A 13,050-nucleotide genomic window follows, 5' to 3' on the forward strand; every position below is an offset into this window, starting at 1 on the left:
GTCGTGTGGAATATTTTTCACATTCAGAAATTTCCTCTATAGTCACAGTTCCTTTCAACTTCCATGTGTATTATTGTTGTCGTCACTATTTCAGTTGTAGCTTGGTGATTATGATGCTCAGCGTGTCCCGGTTTCAACTACTATCATGTCAGGATTTTTTTCTAATGACAAATGACAAATTACAAAGTAGTGGAGTTCTGGCTTGGTGGTTATGATGCTTGTCTACCACTCCACGGGTCCTGGGTTCAAGTCCCGTCACATGTCAGGATTTTTTCTAAGGACCAAATTACTCCACTCACAAAGACTTATAATAAGACTTTGTTAATGTAGAGCATCTTGTGTATATGTTTGTCTTGTGAACCTCTGAGGGTCCCTAATGATCAGCAATAGCTGGATTGATCACCCTCATTAAATATAATAAAAAAATAAAATAAAAAAAAAAACTCCACTCCCAATGGCTTGCAATAAGACTTTATTTTGTCCATGGTTTATGTAGATCATCTTGTGTTTTGTTTGACTTGTGAACAGGATTGCCACCTTTAAGAAAGATATTGAATGAATTCGCTTATAGTTATTCTTTGCAATTTGCCTAAATATATAATAATAATATATATTTAATATATCGGTAATATAAAACCGATATTTATTTTATCTTGCAGAGTATTTTGTTCTATTTTGGTAATATTAATCTTTACAAGTGGCGTTTATGATGAATATTGTAAATTTAAAATACGACGAATCAGTGCAAATGACGAATTTGCTATGAGAGAAGAGTCGACTCCACTGAGCCCTACAGATAATGGCGATGTTAACAAACAACATTGTAAGTATGCGCATGCAACACACGTGTTATTCGTGAGACAGAAACTATTCAAGACGAGAGTTTTGCGTCAACCGATTCATTCGGAAATGAAATGTTTTTATTGCAATTGGTTTGTTTGAGATTTCTCAAGTCACTATTTTTTTTTACAGCAAGTTTTCCTACCAGAATTTTTCTCTGTTTCGCAATCAATCGAAACTTGATGAAATTGTTAAACACGACGCAATCAACAAAGGCTATCACATGCCTGAACGGTATACGAGTGGTCAGCATATTGTGGGTTATCTTCGGTCATACGTCTAGTTATCAATTTTCGTCCGGCATTGTTGGTATTTACTGCATCTTTATAATAATTCTTTATCATGTTTATTGATCATGTCATGCGATAACACACGGTATATTTATTGTTTTTAATGATGACGAGGGATGATGATGTTTACGGCGATAATGACATTTACGACGATAATGAATTAATGAATGAATGAAGTTGATTTTGAAGAAAAAGATATTTCTTTGATTGTATGATGATGGCGGTGGTGTTGAGATAGAATGACTGTTACAATTATAGTGATGGTAGTTATATTGATAGTGATGACAACGATGAGAACACTATTCGAGATAGTCTCCTACTAAATTTTCATTACACGGTTTATTGTATAATTATAACCAGATAATCCGGCACGTCAGGTGGAAGCAGTTGGTGAATTTTGGATGCAAATTGCGGCCAACACTGGGGTGGCTGTGGATAGTTTTTTCTTCTTAGGGTAAACTCACTTTATTTTTATCAATACCTTTATGAATCCACATTAATACATACAAGAATTAGGTCTCAAGTAAAGAAAACACTTTTTAAATATGATAATTAATTCTGTGTTTGTTTATTTAAATCATATTCTTTGCTGTGAATTACTAGATTAATAATGTTGGATCGTTTTTTAGCTTATGTGACCCATCGCATTTCAAGATGTTTTTTTTAAAATTTCATTTATTTTTTAAAAATATTTTCCACTATTACAATAACCATGATTATTAAAACAAGATGATTATTTCTATACATATTTTACACAATTTAGCTTCTCAAGTAGTTAAATATATTATGACCAATTTTATATTTGTAGTGGCTTGCTTGTAAGTTACTTAACATTAGAGAAAATGAAACAAAACGGCGGATCAATATCACTGATTTCGTTCTATTTGTATCGCTTTCTGAGGTAAGTCTACAGACACTGTTTAGTATTATATAAATATTTACACTATTATTAATTTAGGCCTATATTTTGCGAATTTACAAAATATATAATTTAATATGGAATTCATTATGCCTACCTGCGAAAACTATATACAGTACATATACAGACATTGAAGCGGGTGAAATTAGTTTTTGTTTTAGTTAAGAATAAGTTTACAATAAGTCATGTGAAATGATGCAACTTTTTTGCCTTCATGTCATTATTGTTATACATTATGTTATCTATAACTTTCAGGATACTACCAAGTTACATGTTCATAATTGTGTTGTTCATATTCATCGTGCCTTATCTGAGTCAAGGGCCTATCTGGTTTTCGATTCTGCGCGCAAATGACTGTAGATCATACTGGTGGACAAACATGCTTTTTATCAACAATTTCTACCCGATTTCATTCCGTGATCAGGTATGATTACAACTGCCTTATTAAGATCAAATTTGTTTATAGGATCGTTAATGTTAATAAACGAAGCGATTATTTCTTTTTTTGCAGTGTATTGAATGGTCCTGGTACCTCGCAAACGACATGCAATTCTATGTCATTAGTTCTTTCTTGCTGGTTGTGCTATATAAGTAAGTGCTTAGGAAAAAGTAGCTTGTCGTTTCAATACACATTACGTCATAAAGACGAGATGTCGTATGTTGAAATCCAACATTAAAGAAAACAAAAATGAAGCCTTTCTGATGTTCTGCTCGAATGCTGAATCATACGGTATCATGTTTTTAAAATAGCTCTAAAATTTATAATTTAAAGATGTATTGTCCCTTGAAACAAAAAAATGAAGGTCAAAATATTGTAAATTTAAATTGGCCATATCAAAGTAATATTAAAGTTATTCACTTTAAGTCGAAAATTCGAGCCAAAAACAACAAGTTTACGTAATTAACAGGTAAATTATTTTGATTACATTTCATTTTGGAAAATCGTCGCAGGCGAAAGTAAACAAAGATTTCAAACCACGAGTATGCATTATACATATAATAATTAGGATTGTTTACAACTTGTCACGGTTGAGAAGGTGTTTTCACACAGATCGCGAAGAAGTTTTATGATTATGCATACAGAGTAGCCAAACAAGCGCGTTGCATTATTAGATATGTTTTGTTCGAAAACTTTGACTGGAAGTCAAAGTTATTTTTTTTACAAAAGAACGTCTCTATTTCAGTTAAATGATTTTTTTTCTCGACTAATTTTGGTGAACGTTAATAACTATTATGATACTTCAAAATGACCCACTTTTTTTGAAATATTAAAAAAACAAAATTGTTGGAATTAGTCAAAGGGACAATACATCTTTGAACGAAGATTTTTGTTTATTTTCTTTTAAAGGTCTAAATTTCTTGGAATAAGCCTAGTGACTCTCATATGTTGCGTCAGCATTGCAACCACCTTTGCCTTGATGGCTGTCAATGAGTTCCCATCTGGATTTTTAGGTATTATTGATCAAAGGTAAGACAGCTACCAAAATCATTCTAAGCCTAAATGTAACGTTTTTAATAGTATTTGTGAGTATTGTGTCAAGCGTTTTTAAGGTTTGAACCGGCGAGAATTACTTCTTCCACGTTTGAGCTAACGGCTAAGGATTAAGAAATTCCGAAGAAAATATTGATACACTAATATCTTCTTATTTTAGACCTAAAGGTGAAGAATATGTGTCTGTCGTGTATGCTAAGCCGTACTGTCGTATTTCGCCATATATGGTTGGCCTTCTTTTGGGCTATGGTATGACACGCTTAAAAGCCAACGATCAGGTTGTTAAACTATCACCAGTAAGTAACACTTATAACCAATATTTTCATCTTAATGTAAGGGTTATAAGCTAATGACTATTATGTTCTATACTAAATTTAAGTTTTAGGGACCTTTTTCATACTTAATTGAAACTTTCTAAACACTAAGGTTGCGATGCTCTGCGGTTGGGGGCTCTCAGTTGCTACTATGATACTGGTTGTCTTTGGATTGTACCCGTCCCACCACGGTGATCCTATAACGGTTGCTGCGAATTCAATTTATGAGGGTCTAAGTCGGATTTCGTGGGCAATAGCACTTGCCTGGGTCGTATTTGCCTGCTTCTGCGGGTATGGCGGTAAGTGATGTTTATTTTTGTTATACGGTATACATGACCAAAAGGGTGTTATACTCCTTAACACAACTTCTTAGACACATGTGACTATATTATTTACCTATTTTATTAGCTAGTATTTAGTATTTAGTAGGCCTATGGGATGGTAGTATACCTATATATATATATATATATATCAACACATTAGGCAATGAACATTAATTCGAAACCGCCCGGTGATATACTGAAATTTAATTAATTAATTTGAAACGATAAAGATGAGGAAATCTGTGAGAATGAGAAAAAGTCGCCCCAACCGAGACTCGAACTCGGACCGCCTGCTTGATATGCAGATGTCCTAACCATTAGACCACTGGGGCTTTCATGGTATTGTTCGAACTCGATTGGATAGCGACTCTTTAACATTCTCGGCGTGGTACGGCGGAACAGCACTAGTCCTCAGTTGTACGCACGCGCAACAGAGATCAAATTGAAAATTATCAATTGCTCCTCCACGTGCAACATAACAGACGGGATCTTGAAGAGCTGCGTCGAATATTCAAAGGTTCCTAGTGACTAACCTACTTACTTAGATTAGCATCATGACTATTGATAAATCAACGCTTATCTTGATTATTTTTTTGATAGGATGGATTAATAAGTTTCTGAGTTTTTCGGCTTGGGTGCCACTCAGTCGCCTCGTATTTACCACTTACCTGGTTCACCCAATACTCATGATGGTGTTCTTTTACAGTGCATTCCAGCCGATTCATTATTCGTACACAATGATGGTATGTTGCATACTTTGCGTTTTTAGTTATTTAATAGTTACACTACATTGGGTTCTTGCTGACATCATGTGCAATGATCAATTGATTCAAATTCTAGGCGCATACGTCACGTTCCTTAGAGTTTACATCAGTATTCTTTCTATTGCCTGCCGGCGAATCATATGCCAAACATTGCTCCGAATTATTATGACTTTTGAACAATTTGACCACTTAGCCTGTGATGTGTGTGAGTGTAATGCATTGTTTTTTTCTATTTCAGTGTTTTTATTTTTTTGCATTTGTCTTGGCGTCGTTTTCTATTGCCGGGATTGTTTATATCTTAGTGGAACTTCCATTTTCGAACTTAGTTGAACTGTTTAGTAAGCTGAAAAAATCAGGAAAACACAAACCTTATGATAAAAAAAGAACAGAGAATGATGAGCAAGTCTAATAACAAATGAAATATCTATTTGCATACAAATGTCTACACATTCAGAGCTATGTAAACAGTTTTGCGAAAAATCAACCAAAGTATGGATCTATTTGTTTTTATTTAGTTCAATAAGTCGATATTTTGTCATTTTTTGAACAAAATCCCTTACTATAATAGTACATGGACATTTTGAAAAGTTGATACCTCAACATATCTTTTAACAGTAAAAAATATTCGTGTGTCAATTATGCTACAGTTATATCGAAAAAAGGAAAGGTCGAAACTTGGCAATTTTTTGAAAAAAAAATCATTATACTAAAATACAGGGAAATGAGTCGAATATTGTGTACTACGCATGTTAATAATGCTATAGCAGCCTGTTGTGTCGAAAAATAGAAAGGTTGAATTTTTCCATTTAGAAAAAAAATTTTTTTTAGGCCTATTTATAGTAGAATTTGCGACCCTTTTATTTGTTGACATAAATAGTTACTATAGCATAAAAAACATGCGCAGAGTCGAGTAGTGGGTTCTGCGCATGTCAATTATGCTATAGTGACCAGTTTTATCGCAAAATAATACGGTCGAAAGTTGCCCATTTTTTGATAAAATCCCTGTATTTTTCATTTCATTTCATTTATTTCGTCTCACATAGTTATAAAAAAAAAATAACAAACAAAAGAGAGAGACAGCATTCCCAAAAGCGAACTAAATCAAACTATCAAGTGGGTCTCCACTACTATTAGTATAGCATAATTGACATGCACAGAACCCATTATACGACTCTGCGCATGTTTATTATGCTATAGTAACCATTTTTGTCAAAAAATAAAAGGGTCGAAAATTTGACATTTTTATTTTTTTTATGAAAAATAAAAATTGTCAATTTGCGACCCTTTTATATTTTGACCTAAATGGTTACTATAGCATAATAAACATGCGCAGAGTCGTATAATGGGTTCTGCGCACGTCAATTATGCTATAGTAACCAGTTTTATCGAAAAATAATAATGTCGAAATTTGCCCATTTTTTGAAAAAATCCCTGTAATATAGTACAGGAAATTTTCTAAAAATGTCAAATTTTCGACTCTTTTATTTTGTGACATAAATGATTACTATAGCATAATAAACATGCGCAGAGCCGTATAATGGGTTCTGCGCATGTCAACTATGCTATAGTAACCAGTTTTATCGAAAAATAATAAGGTCGAAACTTGCCCATTTTTTGAAAAAATCCCTGTACTATAGAAATTTTCGAAAAATGGCCAATTTTCGACCCGTTTATTTTGTGACATAAATGGTTATTATAGCATAATAAACATGCGCAGAGTCGTATAATGGGTTCTGCGCATGTCAATTATGCTATAGTAACCAGTTTTATCGAAAAATAATAAGGTCGAAATTTGCCAATTTTTTGAAAAAATCCCTGTACTATAGTACAGGAAATTTTCGAAAAATGGCAAATTTTCGACACTTTTATTTTGTGACATAAATGGTTACTATAGCATAATAAACATGCGCAGAGTCATATAATGGGTTCTGAGCATGTCAATTATGCTATAGTAACCCGTTTTATCCAGAAATAATAAGGTCGAAATTTGCGACCCTTTTAATTTTTGACCTAAATGATTACTATAGCATAATAAACATGCGCAGAGTCGTATAATGGGTTCTGCGCATGTCAATTATGCTATAGTAAACCCGTTTTATCAAAAAATAATAAGGTCGAAATTTGCCCATTTTTTGAAAAAATCCCTGTACAGGAAATTTTCGAAAAATGGCCAATTTTCGACCCTTTTTTTTTCATGACATAAATGGTTACTATAGCATAATAAACATGCGCAGAGTCGTATAATGGGTTCTGTGCATGTCAGTTATGCTATAGTAACCAGTTTTATCGAAAAATAATAAGGTCGAAATTTGCGACCCTTTTATTTTTTGACCTAAATGATTACTATAGCATAATAAACATGCGCAGAGTCGTGTAATGGGTTCTGCGCATTTCAATTATGCTATAGTAACCAGTTTTATCGAAAAATAATAAGGTCGAAATTTGCGACCCTTTTATTTTTTGACCTAAATGGTTTCTATAGCATAATAAACATGCGCAGAGTCGTATAATGGGTTCTGCGCATGTCAATTATGCTATAGAAACCCGTTTTATCAAAAAATAATAAGGTCAAAATTTTCCTATTTTTTGAAAAAATCCCTGTACTATAGTACCGGAAATTTTCGAAAAATGGCCAATTTTTTACCCTTTTATTTTATGACCTAAATGGTTACTATAGCATAATAAACATGCGCAGAGTCGTATAATGGGTTCTGCGCATTTCAATTTTGCTATAGTAAACCGTTTTATCAAAAAATAATAAGGTCAAAATTTGCCCATTTTTTGAAAAAATCCCTGTACTATAGTACAGGAAATTTTCGAAAAATTGCCAATTTTCGACCCTTTTATTTTGTGACATAAATGGTTACTATAGCATAATAAACATGCGCAGAGCCGTATAATGGGTTCTGCGCATGTCAACTATGCTATAGTAACCAGTTTTATCGAAAAATAATAAGGTCGAAACTTGCCCATTTTTTGAAAAAATCCCTGTACTATAGAAATTTTCGAAAAATGGCCAATTTTCGACCCGTTTATTTTGTGACATAAATGGTTATTATAGCATAAAAACATGCGCAGAGTCGTATAATGGGTTCTGCGCACGACAATTAGGCTATAGTAACCAGTTTTATCGAAAAATAAAAATTGCCAATTTGCGTCCCTTTTATTTTGTGACATAAATGGTTACTATAGCATAATAAACATGCGCAGAGTTGTATAATGGGTTCTGCGCAAGTCAATTATGCTATAGTAACCAGTTTTATCGAAAAATAATAAGGTCGAAATTTGCCCATTTTTTTAAAAAATCCCTTTACTATACTACAGAAAATTTTCGAAAAATGGCCAATATTCGACACTTCTATTTTATGACATAAATGGTTACTATAGCATAATAAACATGCGCAGAGTCGTATAATGGGTTCTGCGCATGTCAATTATGCTATAGTAACCAGTTTTATCGAAAAATAAAAATGGCCAATTTGCGACCCTTTTATTTTGTGACATAAATGGTTACTATAGCATAATAAACATGCGCAGAGTCGTATAATGGGTTCTGCGCATGTCAATTATGCTATAGTAACCAGTTTTATCGAAAAATAATAAGGTCGAAATTTGCCAATTTTTTGAAAAAATCCCTGTACTATAGTACAGGAAATTTTCGAAAAATGGCAAATTTTCGACACTTTTATTTTGTGACATAAATGGTTACTATAGCATAATAAACATGCGCAGAGTCATATAATGGGTTCTGAGCATGTCAATTATGCTATAGTAACCCGTTTTATCCAGAAATAATAAGGTCGAAATTTGCGACCCTTTTAATTTTTGACCTAAATGATTACTATAGCATAATAAACATGCGCAGAGTCGTATAATGGGTTCTGCGCATGTCAATTATGCTATAGTAAACCCGTTTTATCAAAAAATAATAAGGTCGAAATTTGCCCATTTTTTGAAAAAATCCCTGTACAGGAAATTTTCGAAAAATGGCCAATTTTCGACCCTTTTTTTTTCATGACATAAATGGTTACTATAGCATAATAAACATGCGCAGAGTCGTATAATGGGTTCTGTGCATGTCAGTTATGCTATAGTAACCAGTTTTATCGAAAAATAATAAGGTCGAAATTTGCGACCCTTTTATTTTTTGACCTAAATGATTACTATAGCATAATAAACATGCGCAGAGTCGTGTAATGGGTTCTGCGCATTTCAATTATGCTATAGTAACCAGTTTTATCGAAAAATAATAAGGTCGAAATTTGCGACCCTTTTATTTTTTGACCTAAATGGTTTCTATAGCATAATAAACATGCGCAGAGTCGTATAATGGGTTCTGCGCATGTCAATTATGCTATAGAAACCCGTTTTATCAAAAAATAATAAGGTCAAAATTTTCCTATTTTTTGAAAAAATCCCTGTACTATAGTACCGGAAATTTTCGAAAAATGGCCAATTTTTTACCCTTTTATTTTATGACCTAAATGGTTACTATAGCATAATAAACATGCGCAGAGTCGTATAATGGGTTCTGCGCATTTCAATTTTGCTATAGTAAACCGTTTTATCAAAAAATAATAAGGTCAAAATTTGCCCATTTTTTGAAAAAATCCCTGTACTATAGTACAGGAAATTTTCGAAAAATTGCCAATTTTCGACCCTTTTATTTTGTGACATAAATGGTTACTATAGCATAATAAACATGCGCAGAGCCGTATAATGGGTTCTGCGCATGTCAACTATGCTATAGTAACCAGTTTTATCGAAAAATAATAAGGTCGAAACTTGCCCATTTTTTGAAAAAATCCCTGTACTATAGAAATTTTCGAAAAATGGCCAATTTTCGACCCGTTTATTTTGTGACATAAATGGTTATTATAGCATAAAAACATGCGCAGAGTCGTATAATGGGTTCTGCGCACGTCAATTAGGCTATAGTAACCAGTTTTATTGAAAAATAAAAATTGCCAATTTGCGTCCCTTTTATTTTGTGACATAAATGGTTACTATAGCATAATAAACATGCGCAGAGTTGTATAATGGGTTCTGCGCAAGTCAATTATGCTATAGTAACCAGTTTTATCGAAAAATAATAAGGTCGAAATTTGCCCATTTTAAAAAAAAATCCCTTTACTATACTACAGAAAATTTTCGAAAAATGGCCAATATTCGACACTTCTATTTTATGACATAAATGGTTACTATAGCATAATAAACATGCGCAGAGTCGTATAATGGGTTCTGCGCATGTCAATTATGCTATAGTAACCAGTTTTATCGAAAAATAAAAATGGCCAATTTGCGACCCTTTTATTTTGTGACATAAATGGTTACTATAGCATAATAAGCATGCGCAGAGTCGTATAATGGGTTTTGCGCATGTCAATTATGCTATAGTAACCAGTTTTATCGAAAAATATTAAGGTCGAAATTTGCCAATTTTTGGAAAAAATCCCTGTACTATAGTACAGGAAATTTTCGAAAAATGGCAAATTTTCGACACTTTTTTTTTGTGACATAAATGGTTACTATAGCATAATAAACATGCGCAGAGTCATATAATGGGTTCTGAGCATGTCAATTATGCTATAGTAACCCGTTTTATCCAGAAATAATAAGGTCGAAATTTGCGACCCTTTTAATTTTTGACCTAAATGATTACTATAGCATAATAAACATGCGCAGAGTCGTATAATGGGTTCTGCGCATGTCGTCAATTATGCTATAGTAACCCGTTTTATCAAAAAATAATAAGGTCGAAATTTGCCCATTTTTTGAAAAAATCCCTGTACAGGAAATTTTCGAAAAATGGCCAATTTTCGACCCTTTTTTTTTCATGACATAAATGGTTACTATAGCATAATAAACATGCGCAGAGTCGTATAAAGGGTTCTGCACATGTCAATTATGCTATACTAACCCGTTTTATCGAAAAATATTAAGGTCGAAATTTGCCCATTTATGAAAAAATCCCTGTACTATAGTACAGGAAATTTTCGAAAAATGGCCAATTTTCGACCTTTTTAATTAGTGACATAAATGGTTACTATAGCATAATAAACATGCGCAGAGTCGTATAATGGGTTCTGTGCATGTCAGTTATGCTATAGTAACCAGTTTTATCGAAAAATAATAAGGTCGAAATTTGCGACCCTTTTATTTTTTGACCTAAATGATTACTATAGCATAATAAACATGCGCAGAGTCGTGTAATGGGTTCTGCGCATTTCAATTATGCTATAGTAACCAGTTTTATCGTAAAATAATAAGGTCGAAATTTGCGACCCTTTTATTTTTTGACCTAAATGGTTACTATAGCATAATAAACATGCGCAGAGTCGTATAATGGGTTCTGCGCATGTCAATTATGCTATAGAAACCCGTTTTATCAAAAAATAATAAGGTCAAAATTTTCCTATTTTTTGTAAAAATCCCTGTACTATAGTACCGGAAATTTTCGAAAAATGGCCAATTTTTTACCCTTATATTTTATGACCTAAATGGTTACTATAGCATAATAAACATGCGCAGAGTCGTATAATGGGTTCTGCGCATTTCAATTTTGCTATAGTAAACCGTTTTATCAAAAAATAATAAGGTCAAAATTTGCCCATTTTTTGAAAAAATCCCTGTACTATAGTATAGGAAATTTTCGAAAAATGGCCAATTTTCGACCCTTTTATTTTGTGACATAAATGGTTACTATAGCATAATAAACATGCGCAGAGTCGTATAATGGGTTCTGTGCATGTCAATTATGCTATAGTAACCAGTTTTATCAAGAAATAATAAGGTCGAAATTTGCGACCCTTTTATTTTTTTGACCTAAATGGTTACTATAGCATAATAAACATGCGCAGAGTCGTATAATGGGTTCTGCGCATGTCAATTATGCTATAGTAACCCGTTTTATCGAAAAATAATAAGGTCAAAATTTGCCCATTTTTTGAAAAAATCCCTGTACTATATTACAGAAAATTTTCGAAAAATTGCCAATTTTCGACCCTTTTATTTTGTGACATAAATGGTTACTATAGCATAAAAACATGCGCAGAGTCGTATAATGGGTTCTGTGCATGTCAGTTATGCTATAGTAACCAGTTTTATCGAAAAATAATAAGGTCGAAATTTGCCCATTTTTTGAAAAAATCCCTGTACTATAGTACAGGAAATTTACGAAAAATTGCCAATTTTCGACCCTTTTATTTTGTGACATAAATGGTTACTATAGCATAATAAACATGCACTGAATCGTATAATGGGTTCTGCGCATGTCAATTATGCTATAGTAACCCATTTTATCGAGAAATAATAAGGTCGAAATTTGCGACCCTTTTATTTTTTGACCTAAATGATTACTATAGCATAATAAACATGCGCAGAGTCGTGTAATGGGTTCTGCGCATTTCAATTATGCTATAGTAACCAGTTATATCGAAAAATAATAAGGTCGAAATTTGCCCATTTTTTAAAAAAATCCCTGTACTATAGTATAGGAAATTTTCGAAAAATGGCCAATTTTCGACCCTTTTATTTTGTGACATAAATGGTTACTATAGCATAATAAACATGCGCAGAGTCGTATAATGGGTTCTGTGCATGTCAATTATGCTATAGTAACCAGTTTTATCAAGAAATAATAAGGTCGAAATTTGCGACCCTTTTATTTTTTTGACCTAAATGGTTACTATAGCATAATAAACATGCACAGAGTCGTATAATGGGTTCTGCGCATGTCAATTATGCTATAGTAACCCGTTTTATCGAAAAATAATAAGGTCAAAATTTGCCCATTTTTTGAAAAAATCCCTGTACTATATTACAGAAAATTTTCGAAAAATTGCCAATTTTCGACCCTTTTATTTTGTGACATAAATGGTTACTATAGCATAAAAACATGCGCAGAGTCGTATAATGGGTTCTGTGCATGTCAGTTATGCTATAGTAACCAGTTTTATCGAAAAATAATAAGGTCGAAATTTGCGACCCTTTTATTTTTTGATCTAAATGGTTACTATAGCATAATAAACATGCACAGAGTCGTATAATGGGTTCTGCGCATGTCAATTATGCTATAGTAACCCTTTTTATCGAAAAATAATAAGGTT

The 13,050-nt window shown here is 32.8% G+C and overlaps 1 protein-coding gene across 1 annotated transcript in view; it reads left to right on the forward strand.

Annotated features, from left to right (window-relative positions):
- LOC140057637 (nose resistant to fluoxetine protein 6-like) overlaps positions 1-5,803 on the forward strand; it is a 41,330-nt gene extending 35,527 nt beyond the window's left edge. Inside the window, exons 5-15 of the mRNA XM_072103353.1 lie at positions 660-823; positions 973-1,149; positions 1,491-1,584; positions 1,939-2,031; positions 2,305-2,473; positions 2,561-2,640; positions 3,398-3,517; positions 3,702-3,837; positions 3,968-4,154; positions 4,779-4,921; positions 5,181-5,803. Coding sequence (XP_071959454.1) covers positions 660-823; positions 973-1,149; positions 1,491-1,584; positions 1,939-2,031; positions 2,305-2,473; positions 2,561-2,640; positions 3,398-3,517; positions 3,702-3,837; positions 3,968-4,154; positions 4,779-4,921; positions 5,181-5,351 — 1,534 coding nt within the window. The 3' untranslated portion in view covers positions 5,352-5,803. The remainder of the gene's footprint in view (positions 1-659; positions 824-972; positions 1,150-1,490; positions 1,585-1,938; positions 2,032-2,304; positions 2,474-2,560; positions 2,641-3,397; positions 3,518-3,701; positions 3,838-3,967; positions 4,155-4,778; positions 4,922-5,180) is intronic.
- Positions 5,804-13,050: the final 7,247 nt, after the last annotated feature.

This window comes from Antedon mediterranea, chromosome 8 (genome assembly GCF_964355755.1).
Source record: "Antedon mediterranea chromosome 8, ecAntMedi1.1, whole genome shotgun sequence".
In the NCBI taxonomy this organism is placed as follows: Eukaryota; Metazoa; Echinodermata; class Crinoidea; order Comatulida; family Antedonidae; genus Antedon; species Antedon mediterranea.